This window comes from Cupressus sempervirens, chromosome 3 (assembly GCF_028749045.1).
Source record: "Cupressus sempervirens isolate cs-2001-9-10 chromosome 3, ASM2874904v1, whole genome shotgun sequence".
Taxonomy (NCBI): Eukaryota; Viridiplantae; Streptophyta; class Pinopsida; order Cupressales; family Cupressaceae; genus Cupressus; species Cupressus sempervirens.
Window position 1 is genome coordinate 566464723 of NC_143120.1, and position 25947 is coordinate 566490669.

At 35.7% G+C, this 25947-nt stretch overlaps 1 protein-coding gene across 4 annotated transcripts in view; it reads left to right on the plus strand.

Annotated features, from left to right (window-relative positions):
* The first annotated feature begins 3080 nt into the window (after positions 1–3080).
* Positions 3081–25947, plus strand: part of LOC149567683 (P-loop containing nucleoside triphosphate hydrolases superfamily protein) — a 216871-nt gene continuing 194004 nt past the window's right edge. For 3 of the 4 annotated variants that reach the window (XM_089820944.1, XM_089820943.1, XM_089820946.1), the window contains exon 1: positions 3082–3542. In XM_089820944.1, coding sequence (XP_089677070.1) covers positions 3363–3542 — 180 coding nt within the window. In that variant the 5' untranslated portion in view covers positions 3082–3362. Of the gene's footprint in view, positions 3543–25947 lie in introns of all 4 variants that reach the window. The other variant, XM_089820945.1, reaches the window with a different exon arrangement.

A 25947-nucleotide genomic window follows, 5' to 3' on the forward strand; every position in this document is an offset into this window, starting at 1 on the left:
TAATAGTTTACTAGATGATTAAGTTGAATGTATAATGATGCAGTGTTTACCGAGCTAGTGATCTAAAAGTTTAAAGTGTTTAAGTGTATGGAAAAGTGTTTCAAAGGCATGTATGATAACTGGATATAATTTATTCACCCCTCCCCCACCCCCCCAAGTTATCTAACAATTGGTATTAGAGCTAAGTGCTTGAATGAAAATGTTTGAGGGGACTTAAGCTAAAGATTTGAAGATGTATAAGAGAGAGGTACCTAAGTTGAACAAAGAAAAAAATTATTCATGGGAAAGTATAATGCGTTTGTATCTATTAGGAATTTGAGACAATGCATTGCATTATCTAGACAACTAGTACACACCTCCAAACCCACCTATGATAGTTGATGAGATGAACCATAAGAAAAAATACAACCTAATGATTGCGATTATTTCTTCCCTAAATGATATTAAATTTGATGATATCGAGGGCTATGCTACTGCTAAAGAGATGTGCCAGGACAAGTTGATACTTGTGCATGGTGGAGATTAGAATGTTTTGAGAGCCAAAGTTGAGAGTCTAAGAGGAAAGTGTGATGACATGAGGATGAAAAAGGAGAAAATTTTGTTCAATACAATAACCAAAAAAGAAGTTAATAGATAAACATTTATTTTCCCATGAAATTTAGGAAAATGGTCAGACTCACAAAATTTGAAGAATGATAGTATTAGAAAATATTAAATAGAATTAGTATTAGAAATTATTATAGAATTACTAATCACTTCACACATTTGGCTACTATATCATATGCTCATTATTCTTTAGCTAAATAATTGCCCAATCTTTGCATATTTTAAAATATTTTAAAACTTGAAAGAAAGTTCACATATTCTACTCATCATATTATTTTTGTTAGTGATCTTTAAGTAATTCTTTGTTATATCTTACTAGCATTATTGTGAACACATTACATTTGATTCTTAGTAGTTGACTTTTATACAAGATAACCTCCCAATTACAAAACTAAATCCTTGAGTTTATTTGACCCGAATAGATAATCTCCACTAGATGGGATGTTGACTAGCCACCATCTAGGATTTGGAGGTCTTGAGAACTAATAGAAGCAAAAGAGGTTTTTAAGATATTGAATTATGTTCTCAGTTAATGGTATGAGAATACAATGCATCACACAACATACTAGTTATGTGCAATATTTTGTTGGTATAAAGCATACACACCTAGTCATTCTTCTACTATTCAAGAAGAATTCAATAATGACAATTCAAACTATTATACAAATAAAATAACATGTCTTTGGAAATGTTTTATGTAGGGTGCAAATAATGCACTTAGTGATAAAATTAGGTGTTGTACACCTTGCATGATATTTTTAATGTTTAATATTATGTGTGTGGTGCACCTAGAGGGATCTAGATGGATGTGCATCACTAAGAGTTAGTCTTCTTGAGCCACTTTATGTGTTGTGTGTAGCATTGACAAACATATTTAACGTGGGTCTCACATTGGGAACTGTATTCAAATTAATATTAAAAACTATTAAAATGTGAAATTCTAGTAGTGCATATTAAATATGGGGTCAATGGTTTTGTAATCTCCTGATATTAGTCACTTGGTTTTATACAACACCACTTGATAATTGTATGGGAGTTTGTTTCTATAAAGAAAACCACAAGGGTGATTGTCTATGGTTGGCTAGTTGGCCATTTTGACTAGGGGGTTGAGAACATCTCTTGTTTTGGCAATTATGATGAATTAGAGCATCACATAGAATGTATGGTTACATACTTATTCAAAAGGGGTGCTTGTAGAGAGCTTGTGCTTTAAAAGTATTCATGTAATGCCACATTATTGAATGATATAGAGTACACATGCTTTTGGAGGTCAATTTTTTTTCCCTCTTGAGGGTTTTCCTAGGTTATTACTCCTGTTATCTTTGAACAATATTTTATTCATAATTTTGCATATGAAATTTGAACACTTCATGTGGAAATTGTGATCATGTGATTGCAACTTTACTTTCACTTAGCATATCTTCTTACCTCCCATTCTATGACATCTCATCTTATTCAATCTATTTCTTACATTTCTTCTTTGGTCTCTTTTATCTTCTTATGCTTAGTCTATTTTCAAAGATAATAGAGGGAATTGTCTTATGCATGTTTGGTATCGATCACGTATAGAACACTAGCCTATCATTTTCTCTTATTCTTTTCCTAGATCAACTAGAAGATCATCTAGGCAATAGAGTCAAATCACCCAAGTAATGTATTTACGTCTATTAACATACTATTCTATGTATATTTAAAAAATGTTTGATCTTTTATGCAATCACATTAGTTGACCAACAACTCAATTTTTCTCTTAATTTGTGACATAAAAATGTATTTGTATAGACAAAAAATGAACAAGTGAAATACTTGAGTAAAACAATGAAACTATTATTATTAATGAGACTATCACAAATAATAGTTACACCTACTATGCCATATATTTACCTTGTGTTCATGTATGCTAAAAAAGAGACCATCATAATTCCATGTCTCCCCATGACATAATTGAGTTTAATAGTATGGACAAGATAAATATAATCGGATTTAGTTTTATGGACAACATTAATATCCCAACTCTATGGATGAGATAAATATCTTCACCTTACTTTGGTATGCAACTTGATAAACAATAATTTTGAAATGAAAAAAGTAATATTTTTGTAAGGCCCAACATTTGGTAAAGGCTTTGCAAATAGGGTTGCTAGCAGAGTGAGTTCAACCATGGAGGAAACTTCATAGTTAAGCGCGCTTACACTAGAGTAATACTAGGACAGGGGAAACTTCATAGTTAAGCGCACTCACACTAGAGTAATAGACTAGGATGGGTGATCTTTAGGAAGTCCCAATATTTCACTTATGTGAACATCACCTAAATCTATTGAATGTTTAGTGTTCCATTCATTTTCATGAAAACTATGTTTTTCTAAACCACTACTCATGAAACATGAATCAAGGAGTTTAATATCCTTATAGCAATATCACAATTTTGTCTGTCCCTACTTATAAATCTCACTATAGAGTGGGAACTCATTCAAAACAGAGAGGATATACCATAAGCAAGTATCGCTCGAGGCCAAATGATTATGATCCACCCCTTGGGGACACTTTCTATTCGAGTGTCTTCCATTAAAAAGATACAATATTTTGACAGTTACTTTTTCAACCAGGCAGTAATTTTTGTGTGGGCATCCCTTCCTCCACCTCTATTTTTTAGGACTAGCTTTCACCTGGCTAAAATGGAAACCGTCTATACTCCTGTTAGACGTGAATAAGTCGAGAGAGAGTTTATTAGGCAGATTGTGAGGTGAAAATTTGTCATGTCTATTTTTACTCTTCCTGGTTCCAGTCTGGGTTGCGGTCTCAGTTTCAGCTCGTCTACCTACGTCTTTTGTCATTCAAGTACAAACAAGCGGGCTGCTTACAGGCAGAGGAACATCCAAGTCATTCAACGTGGAGGGAGGATAAGAGTAGAGGATGATCTCTCTGCACTTCTACAGGTCAAATTGTATTAGCTTCTATGCAATCTTTTACTAGCCCTACTTTATCATTTTTCTTTTCAACATACATACTGTCGTATAGTTGATTTACATGAGGTGAAGCACTATTGAAGTTGCTTATCGTTTCTGTGTTTATATCCACACATTTTATTTTAAACACCACTTATTTTGAATAAGAAACACCAGATTTTTACATTCCGTTAATTTAAGTTTCAATGCTTTAAAAATTTAGATAACAGTCCATTATTTAATATCAGACTTATAATCTATCATGAATGAGAAACCGATTATTTTTACATTCCAAATTGTTGTAGCTAATCAACAAGCTCAGAAACTGGTGAGATCATGCCATGGCGCTCTTGGATTATTTGTGCAACAAGGGTTTCATTACATGATAACATCTCAATTATGTCTCTTGTGAGCCTCGTGAGGTGCCCCCTTAGCTCTCCAAACAATTTTTTCCCCCGGATTTTCCTATTGCTTTTGGCTGAGTATTTTGAACTTATGATCTTTGTAATTGTTACAAGTTTTCTGGTTGATGATAATTGCAAAGAATGGAAATACCAAGATCTAGAAGCTCAATAGTAGCACAAGAGAGACAGGCAAATGATACGATCATTAATTGATTGAAATTCAAAGACGATCAATAATATAAAAAGTCCATTGATTTACTATGTAAATGTGTCAGATTATCCCGCCCACTAGTGGTGGATCATCCTCCATTACACAACAATGTATATGCAACAATGAGAGGATGATAATGTGATAGGAAAACTAGATGTGGATCTCACACATAAAGAGGTATGAGATGACAACTACTCCACCGCAAGTGAATTTCTCCAACACCATGTGCTAAAATGAAATGCAAACTCCTATATGTCTACATGACAACTAATATGTCAATACATTATCCTAAGTAAACTTAAGTAAAGTGTAATGAAGAATATTTAATTACATTAACACCTTCTTAAGCCTAACTTAGGGGAATGCACTTAATGCTAGATGAAAATGCATGATGGGTCTCAGCTACTAGGCCATGTTAGGTACCCATGCACAATATGCTAAAGCTATGCAATGCAATCTCTCATAAAGCAAAGAAAGAGAGAAAATCTCATGGGAAAAACCCTCCCCCCAAAAGAGATGAAAATAAGCAAGATGCATGCATGGATAGAGTAATCTAAACCCCCCATTATGACATACATCATGCATACACAATCAAGAGTCCCCCCATAGGAAGAAAAAAGGAGAAATGATATCTCCCCCCCATAAATAAAAAAAATCTCTTGCAAGGATGGTAAGTGTTTGAAGACAAAGCATAGTCCAATGTCTACATATAATGTTTTTTCCCTTAGGAAGAAGACACACCAAGTACAAGTGCAAGAAGGTTTCCCATTGTGGGTTTCATACATAGAGAGGTTAGAGATGACAACTACTCCACCTCAAGTGGATTTCTCCAACACCATGTGCTAAAACGAAATGCAAACTCCTCTGTGTCTGCATGACAACTAATATGTCAATGCATTATCCTATGTAAACTTAAGTAAACTTAAGTAAAGTGTAATTAAGAATATTTAATTACATTAACACCCCCTTAAACACAACTTAGGGGAATGCACTTAATGCTAGATGAAAATGCATGATGGGTCTCAGCTACTAGGCCATGTTAGGCATCCATGCACAATATGCTAAAGCCATGCAATGCAATCTCTCATAAAGTGAAGAAAGAGAGAAAAACTCATGGGAAAAACCCTCCCCCCAAAAGAGATGAAAATAAGAAAGAATTATGCATGGATGGAGTAATCAAAACCACCCATTATGACATACATCATGCATATACATAAAGAGTCCCCCAATAGGAATGAAAAAAGGGAGAAATGATATCTCCCCCTCCCCATAATGAAAAATCTCTTGCAAGGAGGGTAAGTGTTGAAGACAAAGCATAGTCTAATGTCTACATACAATGTTTCTTCCCTTCTAGGAAGAAGATACTCCAAGTACAAATGCAAGAAGGTTTCCCATTGTGGATACGAAGAAGGAAGGAGAGTCCAAATGAAGTCTTTGAAGTATGCTCATGTGTCGTCATGTCCTTAGTTGATGAAGATGTCTCTAACCAATTAGGTTGAGCCCAATAAGAGAAGATGACAAACAAGGAACCAATGTAATTGCTTGTGAACAGACTCCAAAAAATGCCTCCTCAAAATATGAAGTAAGAAGAGAAGCAAAGAAGCCCCCCTGCAATTTAGAGTATGCGCCCATGATAGATGATGTTGTATCGATGTAGAAACTACACCAAGAAAACTGGAAGATATTCTTACCTTTAGGAAGAAATAATGTAATAGGTGTATCAACGAATCCTCTGCATTCTCTAGGAAGAATTCTCAAAATGTATGATGTCTCACGAAACTGAATAAGAAACCCCAACACGAGTATGATCAACTTGAACCATGCAATATGACATCTGAAGTGAAGTTCAAGACTCATGAAAGTCAATCTCCAAAGAATCAAATGTCTTTTATGAAGTGAAAGAGACCTCCAAATGTTGTATCAAGGATCTATAATCATGTCAAACTCAAAAGAATGATCAAGTGAAGAATGATGATGGACAATGTTCACTCTCAACAACTGAAGAAGGATCATCGTCAGCAAAGAGAAGACGAATGCCATCAACGATGTCTACCAAATCCTCAATGTAGGGCTCCACAAATAAACCTGCAATATTTGTCAAGAAGTTATACCAAGGAATTATAACTGGAAGACAAGGAATATCCTATTGCACTAATTCACAAGAACCCATGGCAGCATGAATGCAAGTATCATCATGAGCAATAGTAGAAATGATCTCAATAGGAGAAGTAGGAGCTACAGATGGAGATTCTAGATTGTTTGGGAATGGAGGAACATGTGGATCTCCATACATCTCCCAAAGAATGATCCAGTGATCACGAGGGGTATCTATCTTCTTGTCATTAAGGGAATCCATATTCAAGTAAATAGCTTTGAGAACATCCAAAGAGTTCCAGTTGACAGGACGAGGAATTTCTTCCACATATAAATATGGCAATAAATTATGCTCGATAAGATAAGAAAGAATGAGATCGCTACATTACTTATAGTTTCCTTTTCCAAAGTAATGAAAATACCCATGATGCAAGATAAAAGAACATAAAGGAGTACAACTGCTCAAGACACCCTCCCAAATTCCCTTGATCAAAGAACACGCACACCCCCACCCCTCTAAATATATGATTTTGACACTTTATAATATGATATATAGTGTGTGTACAATTTCCACTTGCAAAAATAACTAAGTGGAGTTCTGATTTAGATGATTACAACAACAAATATGAAGCTATAACAAACTCAACCAAATAAGACATAATATACCTCAATGATTCATTCGATTACAAGTGCCAAAAATTGGCCAAAATAGACCAAATTTTGAAAGTGATATGTCCAACCATAATGGAGACAAATTGATATCAAATCTGAAAGTAAACAAAAAGTCATGCATTTAAAATAAATGACTCCAGAAAATGTATCCCTATGAGCTCGAATCAAGCCTCCAAAGTTGCAAAAATCAGGATTACTTATCTATAGTTGTGGAAAAATGAATTTTCTAAAACCTCCGTGCATTAAAACCAAAAATAATTAAGGGACCCATAGTGAAGAAATGTAAATAATGACATCGCCTATTATCTGTTGATGCCGAAAATGCACAGTGGCCCGAAAATTACAAGTATCTTAATATGCCTTTAGACTAAATTTCCACATTTCCCGTGTAGCAAAAGGTTATTAATAGAAAAGGCCACCAATTGGAAATAAAAACACCTATTGTGGATGTTGTGCTCTATGTATGTCCTTCCTTCAATGGAAGCAATATACTGTAGAATATTCTTTTGATAATGTTGCTTTATCACCTACATCTGAGAGAAACCGACAAATGCAAATATAGGGGTCCTACATCCAATTCGCCGCCCCCCCCCCCCCGCCCCGCCCCCAAGAAAAAAAAAAAAGACCCAAAATTTGATAATAACATTAAATACAAAATGAGAAAATGGAAAATAAATAAATAAATTCCAAAATTATTACCAAATTTTCAGATCAGGTTGCCCAAGCCCGATTTGCAAATTTTTTGCCTCAAATTTATCTTTTGCCTAGTATTGATTTTTTTTTTTGTCAAAGTTTCACTAGAATGGCCACCCGGACGCAATGGCAAGGTCAGATCTAACTCTAGGCACTTCCGATAACTGCTGCACCTCCAGATCTGAATTGTGACCCTCCACAATATGAAGCAAATGCTCTCCAATGGCTAACCAATGACACTCCTATGACTCTGATGCCATGTAAGAATTCACTTAAGACCAAGAATGAAAATGCCAAGCTCTAGATGTTATTTCTAGGATCATTTCTGCAAATGTAGAATCATAGCCATTGTTATTGATGATGTCCAAATGTAGATTTGGATTTCATATACATGAGAGGAGGAGACATGTCTCTATGGCGTAATCATCATTTAAATAATATTATATTAACATGAATAATAATAATATGTATAACGATAACAATATATATATATATATATATATATATATATATTATTAACATGGATAAGTATATATAGGAAATTATGAGTACCAATAACAATAATGTATATCAGATCAAATCAATCCGACTGAAGCTACAACTTTAACACTCCCTCTTGGTTAGGGAGGATTAATATAGAACACATTATGCTCTCAAGTATATGAAGAGATATCATCTCACCTTTTATAACACACAATTGAAATAAATTCCATAACTTTAATACAAGCTTAAACACCACCTTGAATGTGGTCTATGATAACAAGTTGGTTATCACGGTGTCTGGCAAAATCCGGCCCAAAGAACCATGATGAGTTGGTTATCATAGTGTTAGGCAAAATTCAGCCCAAAGAACCATGATAACAGGTCTACCATTTATAAGATTGCCACCTTACAATGGTTACCTTCTGTTTGTTTGTTATCATGACTTCCAACACTCTGAAACAACAATTTAATGATGTCTGTCATGATAATAGATCTACCATTTATAAGATCGTCATCTTACAATGATTACCTTCTATTTATATATGTCAAGGAAAGATCGTCACCTTTCATTATATCTCATATGTGAAATAGTAACCACCATGAACCCAGTTAGAGGGTGGTACAAAGGCTTTCACCTTAATTTTTTCTCACATAGAAGAATGCATTACAAGGAGTTTCACTTAGAACTTCTCCTTATAGAGAAGATATTGTTCACAAAGGATTGCACCTCACAAAATTCTCCCTCTGAACAATGATCCTGGAAGTCAGGTCCAGTAGTTACTCCCTTAGAGACTCTCTTCCCCAAGGATTCTTGTCAGACTCACTCTGAATCTGATATCTAATTTTCTAGTGATAAGTCATCACTTCTTCATGATATACATAGGAGTGGCCCCATCAAAATCATGGAGTTACACATTTATTTTTAGACTCCCTCTGAGTACCAATCTTCTAAGCTCTTGCGTTGCCTTAGAAGAAATGTCATACTCCCTCTTAATTTAGAAGAATTTTATAATCTCAATCATCAAAGATGTTTGCTTCAAGATCATTAGGGTCTTTGGAGCTACTATCATTAGATTGAGTCTGCACAATATTTGGTAGCATATGTAAAGTACCAACCTTTTTTTCCTGTAAGAAAATCCTCAAACATAAAGGAAAAGATCAAGGAAAATAGCCCTTATAGTATGTATAGAATTACAAATAATAGAGAGACTACAAGAGTACATAAACATAAAAGATAAAATTACTTATTTGCACATGAAGATTCAGAAATTGTCCTTTTTTAAAAATTATTTGAGAATGGAACATCTCCCCTCTAAATAAGGTTCAAATAGGAATGGAACATTGACTATTATTCCCTCCACAATGTAAAATTTTCACTCATTCTTATATTGTTGAACAATTTTGTATCAAATAGGACGACTCCTTTCTAAGTTCCAACTTGCTCTTTTCGTACATTGAAGGTCCAAACATTCATTTAGTTTAACAGTAAAAGAAAACATGTCCTTCCATTTTATCAAACTCATCCACAATACGCCAATATCTTGATTAAGTATGATGGTGCCACATGAATGACTCTACAACTCATACGTCAAGTTTCATTCATCAAGGAGAGACTTGTAGATGGTTCAAATGAATTCTTAAACTTCATTAACGTCTCACAACAACTCAATTTTCATGACAGGAACTTCTGCAAATACAAGTGACATCATTTAGAAGTCATCACTTCCTCATGATGTACACAGGGGGTAGGCCCATTAAAATCACATAGTCACAAGGTATATTTATGAATCACAGTCCTTATGACTAATACAATTTAATGATCACTGAAGAATCCATCTAAATATGGTTTACTCCTTTTGAATCAATACAACCAAGATTGTAGAAGGTAGAGTGAACCATATCCTTTATCTGCTCCCTCTTTTTCTAGGTTGACTGAAATGTAAGCCTCCCTCTGAATCTTAATCTCCCTCTTTTTCCTACAAGAATATTCTTAGGAAAGATCAAGGCAAATAGCTCTTATAGTACATATTGAAATAATAAGAGAGCGACTAATATAATACTCAAGGAAAATGGATAATTCTTCATAAAATCATTCCAATATAATATAGGTAAAAGTCTAATTTAAATATATAAATGGAAAATCTATGCATATAAATCTTTTGAGTATATACTTTAAATAGATTATCAAAATTATCTTTTCAATAATTATTTTAAATTATCCTTTGATTATATTTATACATGTTGCATTTGTATATTCACTTATACATATATATACATTATATATATTATATATATATAATATATAAAATGTACTATACAAATGAATAAAAAACAACATATTATACATTGAATATTTTTTTTGACATATTATACAAATAAATAAATAATTATTACATTCCTTGATTGATGCACGTAGCCCTATAAGATTATGGCATTTTACCTTTATCTCTCTTTCCCACATAGTATGTGCATTGTTCTTATTTCCTTTGTAACTGAAATTGAATGTAAAGCTTGCACTCTAATGAAATAAAGTTTCTCCTTAATTTATGGTTCTTATTATACCACTTTCCTACATATCTTGTTTGTACTCTATACGGAGCCCATGTCACATAAATTCTAGTCCAACTTTGAAATTAATAATTTTTTATATATATATATATATGTATGTATATATGAAATCAATTTAATATATTTACTAAGCATACTTCATTCTATATGTCGAATGAACATCATGTCATTCTTATTAATGAAGGGTTTATATATATGTGTGTGTGTGTGTGTGAATACATATTCATATAATTAATTACATATACTAACATAAATTATAATCACAACAAAATAATAATAATATTTATTATAAAGTATGCCTTCTTAAAATATACCTTGGCCTTTTAAGGTGATGAGGCTCATGACTTCCCTACCACCTTTATCACTTTGCCAGTTATGTCAAACACCAGTTCTTCAAAATCAAAAAAGGACCATGCGCCAACCTTGCTCAGACGTGGATGTCACTTGCCTGTTACTGATTGGATCAATATCTCATAAGTTTCCTATTTTGTCTGCTGATGTGATTTTGAATTTCCTCCAACTGCTGGCATCACTTCAGGGTCCGTTTACCACTGGTTATATCCCACAGATTGCAGTTCACCATGCACATAGAGGGAATTAGTGTCATCCAAACCACTTTCAACATTCATGCTGCTAAAGAAATTATGAATATTTAGAACATTAATATGGGTAGTGTTCAATTTCCCAAACTTGGTTTTTTTTCCAAAATCCAAACTGATGTCCTCTTTGGGTGATCACACTCTGTGCACCAATCATTGCGGCCTACACACTTAATTTCCAAGTGGGGCCTGCAGTCATTGGCAGCTTAATCCCACTCCCTTTCCTTGTTAGAGGCTTCAAACTTCTCCTTGTGGCATATAAGGCATCCTCCCTTCATTAGAAACTGTTCTTTATATTTCTCAATTCCTTCCTTTCTAGTGGTTGTGTTTAATCTACACTATCATCCCTTACAGGCTGTCGTGTCCTTATTATCTACTCTTGTTTGGCAGAGTTGACACTAACCATTATATTTATTATGTACAAATCGATCAATCCAAGCGCATATGCAAGGCATGAAAGAATATTCCAAATATTCAAAATTAAAACCCATGTCATATTGCACTTGATTGCATTTAAACATATTTCTTAGAGCACATGAAATCCTTGCACAAAAAGATGAGATATTTAAAATGAAGTTTCAAAATTACAGTCTTAGACACAAGAGGCCAGTCACAATGATGAAAAACCCATATATGCACTCATCAGCATGCAGAAAACAGCAATGTTACAAGCCATAGGATCCCATCCAGGTGCAAGATCTCATCACATTCTTTTTGTGACAGAATTTATGGTTGAAAAAGTAAAGGTTGCGCTGCCAAGGAGCAGGTCACAAACGTGAATCATCCCTAAGATTACATATCTTAAATCCTTACAGATGATGTATCTTGTTGATTCCTCCACAAACAAGTCTGTGCATTCCACATTATTATTGTCTCTAATTTTCTTGCATTTGCAGTCCTGCTTTGATACCATGTTATTTCTAGGATTATTTCTGCAAATGTAGAATCATAGCCATTGTTATTGATGATGTCCAAATGCAGATTTGGATCTCATATAAATATGACAGGTGACATGTCTCTATGCTGTAATCATCATTTAAATGATATTATATTAACATATATATATATATATATATATATATATATATATATATACAATAATATATATTATTAACATGCATGAGTATATATAGGAAATGATGATAACCAATAACAATAGTGTATATTAGATCAAATCAATCTGACTGAAGCTACAACTTTAACACTAGAAGCTCAATAGATAGCACAAGAGAGTTAGGCAAATGATATGATCCTCAATTGACTGAATTCAAAGATGATCAATAATACAGTAAAAATCCATTGATTTACAATGTAGATGTGCCTGATTATAGTGGCAATGCATGATACCTAGGAGATATGCATGAGATGACTTATCGATCACACGAGGTGTAATCGCATGTCTACAAGTGGTGGATCATCCTCCATTGTACAACAAAGTATGTGCAATGTGTGCAACAATGAGAGGATGATAATGTGATAGGAGCATGAAAGGTGGATCTCACACATAAAGAGGTATGAGATGACAACTAACTTTACCTCAAGTGGATTTCTCCAACACCATGTGCTGAAATGAAATGTAAACTCCTATGTGTCTATGTGACAACTAATATGCAAATGTATTATTCTAGGAAAGCCTAAGTGTCATTAAGAATATTTAATTACACTAACAATTTTGAAAGATATTAAATTGAATATTCCTTCTATTTTATACTTGGTGAGTTCCTTGTCGAATAAAGCTTCCTTTGTTTTCACTTGCAATAATGGATAGTTATAACAAATTGAATTTTCTTATTGCTTTTGGCTAAGTATTCTGCACTTTTGATCTTTGAAATTGTTAGAAGTTTTCTGGTTGGTGATAAGCATTACTAACCCTTTAATCGGTGATAGGAAAATGTCAGTCTAAGCCAAGAAGTTGATTTATTGGGCCTTCCCAAAGGTCTCAAACCAATTAGCAAACCCAATTAAAAGATTGATATAGATAAATAATGCTAGCCTACTCATATCAAGTCCACTCTATGGTATGTTTTCCACATTTCACTAAAATGTTGCATTTTAGCTCTCATTTGTATGTACAATCATGGTTCCTGTCACTCACTTGCAAGATGCCCATTTGTTTCTAGTTCCATGGATGCTATTTAGGGTAGTTTACTTAATAACTTGAAAGATACTAAATTGAATATTTGTTCTATTCTATACTCGGTGAGATCCTTGTTGAATAAGGCTTCCCTCACTTTCACTTATGATAATGGATAGTTATAAGGTATAACAAATTGGATTTTTTTTTGGTGAATTTGATAACTTTTTCGTAATGTGTATATTTGGTTAAAGGGAAGTAGCTTGGTGATTGTTAGTCTCTATATTGATGATTTGTTAGTCTCCGTGCTTATTTTACATCTCCAATTTATAAAGTCTCAAGGGGTATCGGTTACTTTCTCAAGCACTGCACCTCTTCCAAATGAATCAAAAACATATGTAACATGGTGCGTAATATAAGTTTATTATTTAGCTCTAAAAACCACGATATCAAAGGTGATGAATGGAACGGCACGACTTTAAAGGTTAAGAACCGCTTAGAGATTTTGAACATTCCATATGACTTTGTCCCATCTAACTATAATGATCTCACAAGCTTCTGTCTTCCTCCAATCAGCGCTGTTGCAGTTATTTCTAATTTGAAGATGGTGACTGTAATGTTCCAACCTTTCTATGCCGCATTGTTCCCTTATTACCTCCGTACTTGGTGATTGGTGATATCGCAAAAGAGAAACACTTCATCATTTGCCATGAATGTTCAAGCGGCTCACTATTTCTCATGCTTAAATATCCTTCAACATTGCTACTCTTGGTTCAGTCTTTATTCCAAAACCTTGTGTTCATTGTGTTTCCATCATTCAACTTCATAGTCGAGGGTTTCCAAAAATCTTCTGCTCCTCATCTGCACATGTCCATTCATACTATGCTTTGTTGCACTTTAATTGTATTGTACTCATAATTTTGCTTTAAATTTGATGTGTTGTGTTTGCACTTTATGCTTCCATGGCAACTCTTCATCCTGCAGCAACACACAACAACATTGGATATCAATGATTAAAAGAAAACAAAAGTCCTTGGCTCTGGCGGTTCTGTAAGACATAGCTACTCAATCCATCATCATCGGGGACCATGCCATTTGCAAAAGAATGTCTTTAATCTGACGAACTCCACCATCTGAGTTTTGATGCATAGTTCTTAGCACAATACATTTTTGCCCAAAAAATAGGCAGTTGCTTTATATGTTCCTGTTCTGATATTGTATCCGTAACTTCAATATATTGTCATTAATGTCAACAAAACTTCTATCTGTTTGATTATTTGTTGCAATCGTAGTTATACCACAAAGATAATCATTGATTTGTTCATATTGGCAATAGATTCAAGAGACTTGAAGCACACAAGAATCTAATGCTGCTCTCAGTGTCCTACCATCATCTGTACCTTAATTGATCCTGGAATGGACAATCACTCCGGGGAAATATATCTGATAATACTGCTAAAGTGCGAACACACAGAAGATACATGAATGCAATAACCTTAGACAGAAAATGGCTCCATTTTCTGCCATTACTTTGACAACTGAACAGTTTGCTGCTGTTTGAGGGCCTGGCTCAAATAAATACTATATACATAGCTAATGCCCTTTGTTATTAGCAGAGGATAATCTCATCAAATCATGAAGAAATGCGAACAATAAGACATCTCAGGACCATGACGAGTTTTCCTCTTGAGTCATTACAAATTTCCATGAGTGTTTTCTTTAAAAAATATCTTAATCTCCTCTAGATTTCACTCCCACTCTTTAGTTGCCCAATTTTCTATTGCTCTAGAGAATGTTGCTTATCACCATAATCCAGATAGGACATGAATCTATTATGTAATTCAATGCCTCTAATACTCATTTTGTCCATACAATGATGAAGCTTTCTGATTTTGACAATACCATTTCATCATTCATCTCCCATATCATTTCACAAATGGAGACTAAAATTTTGGGCGCCATCAGGAGGAACTAAAATATGTGTTTGAGAAAAAAATGTTGGACTTATGTGCTTGAAGTTGAGGTAAGATAGCCTAGGATCATGGTATATGAAATCTTATCTTAAAAAAAACAAGCATTTTAGAATTAATAAATAAGTTTGTTATTCACATTTGGAAACTTGAAATTGTCCAAGGATGTGGGTGGAGCTTTTGTTGATGGAATCAAGTATTGATAGCCTGTGGGTAGCGTGATACACTTGATGGCTACTATGCCAGCTATTTGCTTCATAATATGCATACTACACAAGTTATGACCTTGTAGATGGTGTCTAGCAAGAGACTGAATTTATAATCTTTATTACCTGTAAGGAACAAGGGCATGTTGCCTTGAATGTTGTTACTGATGCATTAAGATTTTTCCACTTGGTATTCTAATTCAGATTTACATAAGCTGTGTTGATTGCAAGGTATCTACCACGACTTACACTATGTCTACCATCAATAGCGGTATCTACCACAACTTACACTGTGTATGTGATCAATTGCCATTGCATGGTATATCTAAAACCAACATATGGTGGAGACTAAAGATATGGATTTTAAATATCACTAGTTCTAGATGCCGGTGTTGAAGAGACCATTGGAATCTATTTGCATTGCAATTTTGGATCAAACAACTTGTTACATCCCAAAATTTTGACCTATTTAAAAATTATTATAGCCATTGAGATGATTAGTTAAAAACTATTGTTTTCCTTGTTCATGTGAAAATAACCGTTGTTTCATATGAAATTGGTTGTTATCAATTATTATGTATAAATGTTTGTTGATGATGGTGGTTAACCATTACTTGTCATATGTTGATGATGGTAGTTAGAAGTTGCTTGTTTTCTGAATGATGGCAATTAACTTATTTCTTCACTACTATCTATGTTATATGTTGATATGGATTTATCATGGGAACTTCTTATTATTGTGGAAAATGTTGCACGCGTGGTTGCAGGAGCAGACAAAGGGGGGAAACATTGCTTAACGGGATCTACGGAACGGGGCACTACCTTAGTCCATTTATCCAATTGATAGGTATGACCTCTAACTATCTTGGTAAGGACCTAGCGACTGCATAATAAGGTACATACATTGGACACGCATGAGCTATTGGACAGTCAATAAAACATTAAACATTTAAACATAATCAAAATACGTACCTTTAAATGGTTTATTTTGGCCTTCTCATCATTTCATTATATATATATATATATATATCTATTTGTGCACATAAGTATAAAAAGTATGGTTCCACCATAGTATTAAATTATTCAAGCTCATTAGATGCATTGGTTATGGCGGAGTGGTGGAGAATAGGGTTCTCGAACAGGTTTGCAAAGGGTTACAGTAAACAGGGTAGACATTTTCAACACTCGGGAAGGTTTGAGCCGTTTAGGAGACATGAAGGTTTGAGATATCAGGGAAATAGCACTGGGAGATGATAGGGAGGTAGCAGATTTTTTCAAGATAGGTTTCAATGGAAAAAAGTGGGACAACACAATGGAGGAAAATGGCAAAAAGAGGGAGAAAGGCAAAGTTTTATTGGACAAAGGAGTCATCTAGTGCAGAGGTTCACATCTATAAACTTATGGGGAAAGTGGTTTTTGAAGATATTGCAACAAGATTAAGGAAACCTCAAATAGTAGTAAACCAAGAGAAGCAGATGATAGAGGATCAACAAATGACAAGGTTGCACAGTTGAGAGGGTGGTGTTAGATTCGGGTCCAATGAAGGAGAAGATGGAGTTGCTTGAAAATAATGCTTTCTTTATGAAATGGGGAGGACCATGGCCTGCAATAGAGAAAATAAAAGCGTGGTGTGATGAGAAATGGGGAAAGGTGAAAGATTTTAAGACCCTAGGGAATGGGTTCTGCATGGTTATGGTGGAGATGGCTCAAGATAGGGATTGGATTCTATATGGTGGACCATAATTTTTTGGAGGGTTTTGGGTTTTACATGAAAACGTGGGTCCCAAACTTTAACTCAACGAAGGAAATAAATAAAGCAATTCCCTCTATGGGTGGGCTTGAGAAATTTGCCTCAGGAATATTGGAATGAACATTGTTATAAGGAGATCGGGAAAAAACTGGGTACATTTATTAAGGCTGTGGAAATGGTGGACAAGGAAACTCTACAAATGTTTCCAAGAATATGCATAATGTGGAATGACTACAACCCTTTACCAGCAATGGTGGAGATCTTTTGTGAAGGAACGGTATGGAGACAGCCTGTGTCGATGGAAGAAGGTTTGATGGTGTGTGAGCACTGTCTGGGAGAGGAACATGATTTAGAAAGCTATAAGCAAGAGGGCCGCTACAAAGGAAAAGAGGAGGAAAAGCTTTTGAATAAGGCGATTGAGATGGCTAAAACAAAGGAAAAGTTATAGGGAGAATCAGAGAAGTTCTAAAAGGGGTTGTGGCAGAGGTGGAAAGCTTAATGATGTGGAAAACCAAAGAAAATAACTATCAAGAAAGTGAAAAAAGTGTGGTGGATTTAAGGGGGATGGAGTAGGGTGTTGGTTCTGGAGGAGATGTGGATAGTAGTTTACAATAGGTCCCCTAGCAGGAAAAGGAAAGGGTTGAGGCTTAGAACATAATAGGCTCTGATAGGGAAGCGGGAAATATAGAGGTGCATGGACTTAGAGGGAACTCTGAGGCAGGGGGAATGGGTAAAACAAGGGAGGAACAAACTGCTCTTATTTGCCAAGAGGAACCTCAAATGCCTCAAAGTAATATGGGAAGGGAAGAAGATGAGGTTATAAGGAATGAGGAAACACAAAAGAGGTGGGAGGAAGATAAAGGATTTAGGACAGTTTCTGAAGGGGAAGAAGATAGAGGTTTTAGGGAGGTGTTTAAAGACATTGAAATCTCTCCAATTAGAAATCTATAAGGCAGCTCTAGAGACTTAAGCTTAGAGCAGAGCTCAACTGAGGAAGAATTGGAAGGGGAGCTTGCAGGGGAAGAGGATTATCAAGGCCTGGAAGAGAACACGACCCTCAAAGAAAAAAGAACTCTGGAAAAATCGAAAAATAAAAAGCTTAAAGTATAGATAGGGTAGAGCCAAAAGAGGGGGAGAAGAACACTAAATGCTCTGTTTCAAATAGCAGGGAGTGCGAGAGGCCAAAGTAACTCAAAATGGGAAGGGGGAAGCACCCCTCCCGAAAGGGATGGAGATCCTTTCATGGAATGTTAGGGGTTGTAATGACCCTGACAAGATGCGCTTGATCAAGAGAGGCCTTGATCAAGCAAAACCGGATATGGTTCTATTTCAAGAAACAAAGATAAAAAGTGAGGATGTGGAAGGTGTTAAAAAGAAGTTTGGGAAATGGCAAAGTGATTGGGTTGCTGCAAAAGGAGCATTGGGGGGCATAAGTGTCTTATGGAAGGAGGATTCAGTGGCCGGGGTTGTAATGTGGAAGGAGAAAAACTGGCAATGGATCAAGGTAAGTTCAAAACAACTGAGGTCTGATTTCAATATTGTCAATGTGTATGGACCAATTCGAAGTAGGGATAAAAGAGAGTTATGGAAAGCTTTAACAGAAGTTTTAGATATTCTACATGATGAAATCACAATTCTGGGAGGAGATTTCAAAGCCATTCTTTACCCCGAGGAGAAAAGAGGGGAAAGGGGCTAGAGAAGATCCAAACAAGAGGATTTTTCAGCTTTTGTGACTAATAATGGTTTAGTGAACATTCCTTTTAAGCAAGGGGAATTCACATGGAATAATAGAAGACTAGGATTTGTGAATATTGCTGGAAAATTGGATAGGTTACTTTTAGGGGGTGATTGGACACAGGTGGAGTGGATGGTAGATGCTGAAATCCTTCCTATTCATGGATTTGACCACTTTCCAATTAGTTTGAGAATTCAGGAAGAATGCTCCCCGGAGAGATGTCCGTTCAAGTTTGAAGCAATGTGGATAAGGGTGGACGATTTTAAAGGAGATGGTAGAATAGTGGTGGAGAGAGGCCCCTGTTTTGGAAGGAAACAAGGTTTTTGATTTTTTTAAAAACATGCAGCATATGAAAGGAAAGTTTAAGGTCTAGAATAGGGAATTTTTTCAAAACATTTTTAGGAAAAAGGAAGAGCTGGAAGGGTCTTTGAAAAATATAAATGAGAGGGTCATTCAATAGGGAATGAATGAGGACTTCCAAGAAGAAAAGAAGCTGAAAGTAGAATATGAAAAAATTCTAAGAAGAGAAGAAGTTTTGGAGGTAGAAATCAAGAGAAATATGGCCGAAAGAAGGTGATAGGAATATAAAGTTTTTCCACAATTCAGTTAAAGTCAGAAGAGCTCATAATAAGATTTTTTCCATAAAAAATGCGGATGGTTTAGTGGTAAATGATCCAAAGATGATTAAGAGAGAGGCTGTAGTTTTTTTCAAGGAAAGAGGAAGGCTGGAAGAAGATAGCGAGGCCTTAGAAGAGGAGGTTTTGGAGTGTGTTACAAAGATGCAGAATGCAATGTTGAATGCAGTAGTAACTATAGAAGAAGTAAAAAAGGCTCTTTGGGGATTAGGTAAGGATAAAAGCCCAAGGCTGGATGGCTTCACAGGAAGTTTTTTTTAGACTCATGTGGGATTGCATAGGGGGTGAAGTGTGGGAAATGGTTGAGGAATCTAGATGTGGGGGTTTTCTTTTGAAAGGCATAAACAATACTTTCATTGCTCTAGTGCCAAAGAAAGATGAATGTGGGACTCTCGAGGATTTTAGACCTATTTCTTTGTGCAATATCTGTATAAAATCATCTCATAGGTGATTGCAAATAGGTTAAAGTTGGTCCTAAATGATGTCATTTCAGAGGAACAAAGTGGTTTTGCCCCAAGGAGATCTTGTTTTGAAGGGGTGATAATAGCCCATGAAATGATCCATTCTATAAGAGTAAAGAAACTTAGTAAAATGATGGTGAAATTAGATATAAAGAGGGCCTATGATGAGGTTAAGAGGGATTTTTTGTTTAAAGTTTTGAAAAAAATTGGTTTCAACGAGGAATGGGTTAGATGGGTTAAAAGGTGTTTAAGTTATGTCATATTTTCAGTCCTGGTGAATGGTAGTCCCCAGGGCTTCTTTGAGTTAGAAAAAGGCATAAGATAAGGGGATCCATTATCCCCGTTTCTTTTTATTATTTTAGCAGAGGTTTTGGGAAGATTTTTCGAGAAAAAAGAGTGAGCGGTTTGTGGAAAGGAGTTAGAGTGGCAAGAGGAGTGGACCCTATCTCTCATCTTTAGTTTATAGATGACACCTTTCTTATAGGGGAGGCTTTAGAGCATGAAGCAAGATTGATGAAAAAGGTGTTAGATATTTATGGGAAAGTTTTAGAGCAGAAAATCAATTGGGCAAAATCAGAAATATTCTTTTTCAATACTCCTATAAATAAAAAAGTGGCTATCGGAGAATTCTAAACATTAAGCAAGGTTTACTTCCAAGTAGGTATTTGGGGATCCCATTGTTTCAAGGAAGAAACAAAAGTGATGTATGGAAGCATTTGGTTGAAAAGAGTTTTAGAAAAATGGAAGGATGGAAGGGTAAATGACTGTCGTCAGCAGGGAGAATCTTGATGCTAAAATCAATTGTCTCTGTAGTGCCTATTTTTTCAATGATGTGCCTAAAAATTTCAAAAAAGGTAATTAATATGCTGGAAAAATAGATGCGGAGATTCTTCTGGAGTGGAGCAGGGGACAGTAAAAAATGGCTGTTATTAAAGTGGGAAAAAGTTTGCAGAGCAAAAAAATTTGGGGGAGCTGAAATTAGAGATTGGAATACTATGAATACTGCCTTGGGAGCAAAATTAGTTTGGTAGATGACAAGTGATGCAGATCAGATTTGGACAAAAATTCTAAAGGCAAGATACCTTGATTCAAATGAGAACATAAGGATTTAAAACCCGTTGAAAGGGTCAACAATCTGGAATTTTATTTTATCATGCAAACATGTTATTACAGACTATATTTCATGGGTAATAGGTGATGGTCATCAAGCAAAGTTATGAGAGGATTCATAGAATGGTTATAAAACCTTAGATGAAGAATGTCAGGATAAAGTTGAAATGAAAATTGTGTGAATTGTGGGGAAGGAGTGTAAGGGATTATGTCTATGAAAAGGATATGATCCTTGGCAAAGTGTGGGAATGGAAGGATTGGAGGGTTGAAGGCCTATCACAGAGGCACCAACAATCTCTAAAGGGGATTTTCGCCCAAAGGAAAGTCTGCATTATTGACAAAAGAGATAAGATAAGCGGGTGTGTGGCAGCCTCAAGAAAGTTCTCAATAAAACTTGGTTACAAATTAATTGAAAACAAAGATGAGGTCTGTTTCGAAGCAGGGGATTTGTGCTGGAATAAAGAAATTTTACGTAAGGCTGGAACTTTCTCATGGTTAGCTATCCAAGGAAGGATATTGACAGGGGTAAGAAGAAGGAGATATGGATTTTAGGGACCAACGAGTGTGTTATGTGTGGGAAGAGGAAGAAAGTGACCATCTATTGCTAAAGTGTGATGTTGCAACTAGATGTTGGAGTTATATTCAAGGGAAATTGGGATGGTCTAGACCGTGGTGCCCCTCTCTTATGGCTTTCTTCGTGTCATGGCCTAGGATGAGTAGGAGAAATATGCTTGAATGTGTGTGGAGGGTAGTTCCTTCAATAGTTATATGGGAGGTGTGGAAGGAGAGAAATAGGAGGATTTTCCAGGAAGTGATAGAAATTTTGGACCAGCTCTTGCAACGGATTGAGCACTCGATAGAAGAAGTTGTTAGTGCCGCTTTGTTTAGAAAAAAATTGTTAAAAAGTGTGTTTATGAGGTGTGATAGAGCTATTCAGAAGGAATGGCCTGGAATCAAAATTGGACAAGCTAGAGCGTAGGGGAAGATGTTTTCAAAGTTGAATAAGAGGGAAAATGCAAGGTGGAAAGCTCTGGAAGAAGGTTGAATTAAAGTAAATTTTGACGGGGCGGCCAAAGGCAATCCAGGCAAATCAGGGGCGGGTTGCATAATTAGAGATCATTTAGGGGAGACAGTGGCCTTTGGTGCAAAAAGACTTTTGGATGGAACAAATAATGAAGCCAAATTTCAGGTTGCACTATTGGCAATTCAATGTACAAAGAAGGTTGGCGAAGTTAAGGTGATTTTGGAAGGTGACTCTATGGTAGTAGTGCAGGCATTGCGAAATAACATGATCACTGGAGAATTAAGTTCTGTGTAATATTTTGTTCTGTGTCAATGAAGAGTTAAAATCACTGGAGAATTTTAAGATCTGCCATGTTTATCGAGAGGCCAATCAAGAAGCAAACCAACTTTCAAAATGGGCGGCATAATTTTGGTAGAGGAAGTGTTTAGTTTTGAATGGTGTAGCCGTTGGGAAGGAATTTTGGAAAATGGTAAAGGCAAAAGTGAAGAACCTTTTTTATGAGGTAAGTGGGTGACAGGAAAATGACATCAGAAAGGACTATTAGCAAAAGTAAGTTTTTTAGATTTGGAAGATTTATAATAAATGTTCACATGATGGAAGGTCACGTGAACAACAAAAGAAATAATGATGATTTTTAGTGGCGAATTGTAAGAAGCATAAAGTGAAACTACGAATCAAAAGAAGCGTAAAGTGAAACTACTAACAGGCTATAAAGAAAGTAGTTTGAAAAGGAATTTTTAACAAGCTGAATAGTAAATTCTAAATTTGGTGAAAGTGACAAAAAAAGTGAAAGGATGGAGGCTACCTTTACTTTCAAAACGCGAAGACAGCAAAAGGCTCTGTTTGGCCCAGTTCATAACCAAAGGTTGAAGTTGTTGCTGAAATGTCCAACGCAATGAGTGGTGGAAGATTTAAAGGAAATGGTGGGGGAATTGTTTCAAAACTCAACCCACCATTGGAAAATTAATGTTGACATAGCGGCAATGGTGATGACTTCGGGTTTAGAATTGGCATTTCCGGAAAAGGAGGTTGAATGGGTAATGAAAATGCTTTTCTCTAAGGATTTGATAGTTGGGATTAATTCCCTATTGGAGTGGGCATGGCTGGGACAGGGGTTTGATTATAGTGAATGTTTTGAAAACATAGAGGAGGGGTGGGCTCGAGGGAAATTTGGGTTTGTGTAGTGACCAACAGGGGTGGATAAAGATGCCTACAAAGTCAAGATTAAGATGGCTTGGCAGCAGCTAGTGGACGAAATTAGAACTTTCAAGGAGAGGGAGGGAAGGAAGGTGACGGGATTCCTTATGACCCCATCCAAAGCAGCGGAGAAGTGCAGGAAATAGGAGGCGCCGAGTTGTGAGCATCCATTTCCCAGTGAGGGCGAAAGATTGAGATAAAGAGTTGGTGGTTTTTGAAATTTTGATGTTTCTCACTAAGAAAGCCAGTAGAAGAAAAGAGAATTTCGTTTTTTGCATATGAACAACAGAAAAGCCAGGCAGTTTTGGGTAAGCCCCAATTTTGAGAAGATCTCGGCTATGGGTAGAAAAGAGATAATGGAGGAGCTCGTGTAATGGTTTGAACATAGGATGGATATGGAAAAGGAAGATAGGATAATCAACAGAGCTTTGAGGGGGTGATTCGTGTCGTAGGAAGTTTGTAGGTGTCGCTTCGAAGCAAAGAAAGGATAGATGGCGTTGATGATTAATGGGGTTTGATTATAGTGAATGTTTTGAAAACATAGAGGGGTGGGCTCGAGGGAAATTTGGGTTTGTGTGGTGGCCAACAGGGGTGGATAAAGAAGCCTACAAAGTCAAGATTAAGATGGCTTGGCAGCGGCTTGTGGAGGAAATTAGAACTTTCAAGGAGAGGGAGGGAAGGAAGGTGACGGGATTCCTTATGACTCATCCAAAGTAGCGGAGAAGTGCAAGAAATAAAAGGAAGCCCCAAGTTGTGAGATTCCGTTTCCCAGTGAGGGTGGAAGATTGAAATAAAGAGTTGATGGTTTTTGAAATTTTGATGTTTTTCACTAAGAAAGCCAGTAGAAGAAAAGGAATTTTGTTTTTTGCATATTTGGGTAAGCCCCAATTTTGAGAAGAGCTCGGCTATGGGCAGAAAAGAGATAATGGAGGAGCTCGTGTAATGGTTTAAACAGAGGACGGACATGGAAAAGGAAGGCAGGATAATCAATAGAGCTCTGAGGGGTGATTTGCGTCAAAGGAAGTTTGTAAGTTTCACATTGTAGGAAGTTCGTAGAAAAGGGAATTATGTTTTTTGTATATGAACAACACAAAATCCAGGCAGTTTTAGGTAAGCCCCAATTTTGAGAAGAGCTCAACTATGGGCAGAAAAGAGATAATGGAGGAGCTCATGTAATGGTTTGAACAAAGGACGGATATGGAAAAGGAAGGCAGGATAATCAACAGAGCTTTGAGGGGTGATTTGCATCACAGAAAGTTTGCAGGTGTCGCTTCAAAGCAAAAAAAGAGCAGATGGCATTGATGATTAATGGCCTTTTTGTAATGTAATCGGGAAAAGGTTTTATGTAAAGATGTATAGCCTATAAAAAGGGGCAATAGTTGATTAGTGCAAAAATGATTAGTAAAAAATTTAGGTAGATGTTATAAGTGTACAGGAAGGGTAAGGCTAACTAAGAAAGCCTATGTTTATGTTGATGTAAAAATCCTTTATTTTAATAAAATGATAAATTATTACCGACCAAAATAAAATAAAATTATTCAAGCTCATCTCTATTAACATACACACACACACACACACACACACACACATATACCTTGAGAGGATATGAATATAAAATAATCTCCTACTCATGCATGTATATAGATATGTGTATCCTAATAGGTGTAACCTTGGACACAATAATAATATGTTGACACCATTCGAAAATAACATATAAATGTGTATATGTATGTATGTATGTATAAAATTATAAACTATTCTTTTAATAAGGAGACCTTCGAATTCTTTTTCTCATAATTATAAGTCTCTATAAGAGATGAGGAGTACACTTGGCATCTTTTTTTTTTTTGAATCGGTGAACCAAGAAGCCAATAATCTTTTTGTAACTGCTATCAAGAGTCGTGGCTTCTATTTGAGCCTTCTATATTATTCTCATTTGATATATGCTCGAGGGTATGTCTAGTAGTGAGCATCGACACTGTTGTTTTATTCCATTCCTTCTTCTCTTTTCTTTTCCTTATTCTTATGGCTGATATTGGAGAGGAACCAAGCTACTGTTCTTGTTGTTGAAGGGTCTCTGCAATCTGGAAACCGTATTGGCAAATCAGACTTTCAAGGGAGGGCCATTCGGAATTAATCAAAGATCCATTATTTCATTGATCAGGTTATGTGATTAGTTTTTCTAATCTTTATTTTGGTATATGTATTGCATCTGAAGTATAGATGCAAAATAGTTTTTCTAGGATTTTCAAATAACAATGTTTGGCTGTAAAGTAAATTAAGTCTATCGAATAGTTCATTCGATCAAGCACATCAAGTTATCTAACCATGTTAAGCCTGAACCACCAAATACATATGTCATGCTATGATTTCCATCTTGAATCAGCTTGTCTTTCAAATCTGATTTAACATCCTTTGAAATTTCTTACAAGAAGTCCTCAAGTCTTAAGGACAGCTTCATGCCAGTACTAAAATATTATTTTCCATCAGTTGAGTTTTAGCAAATGAAT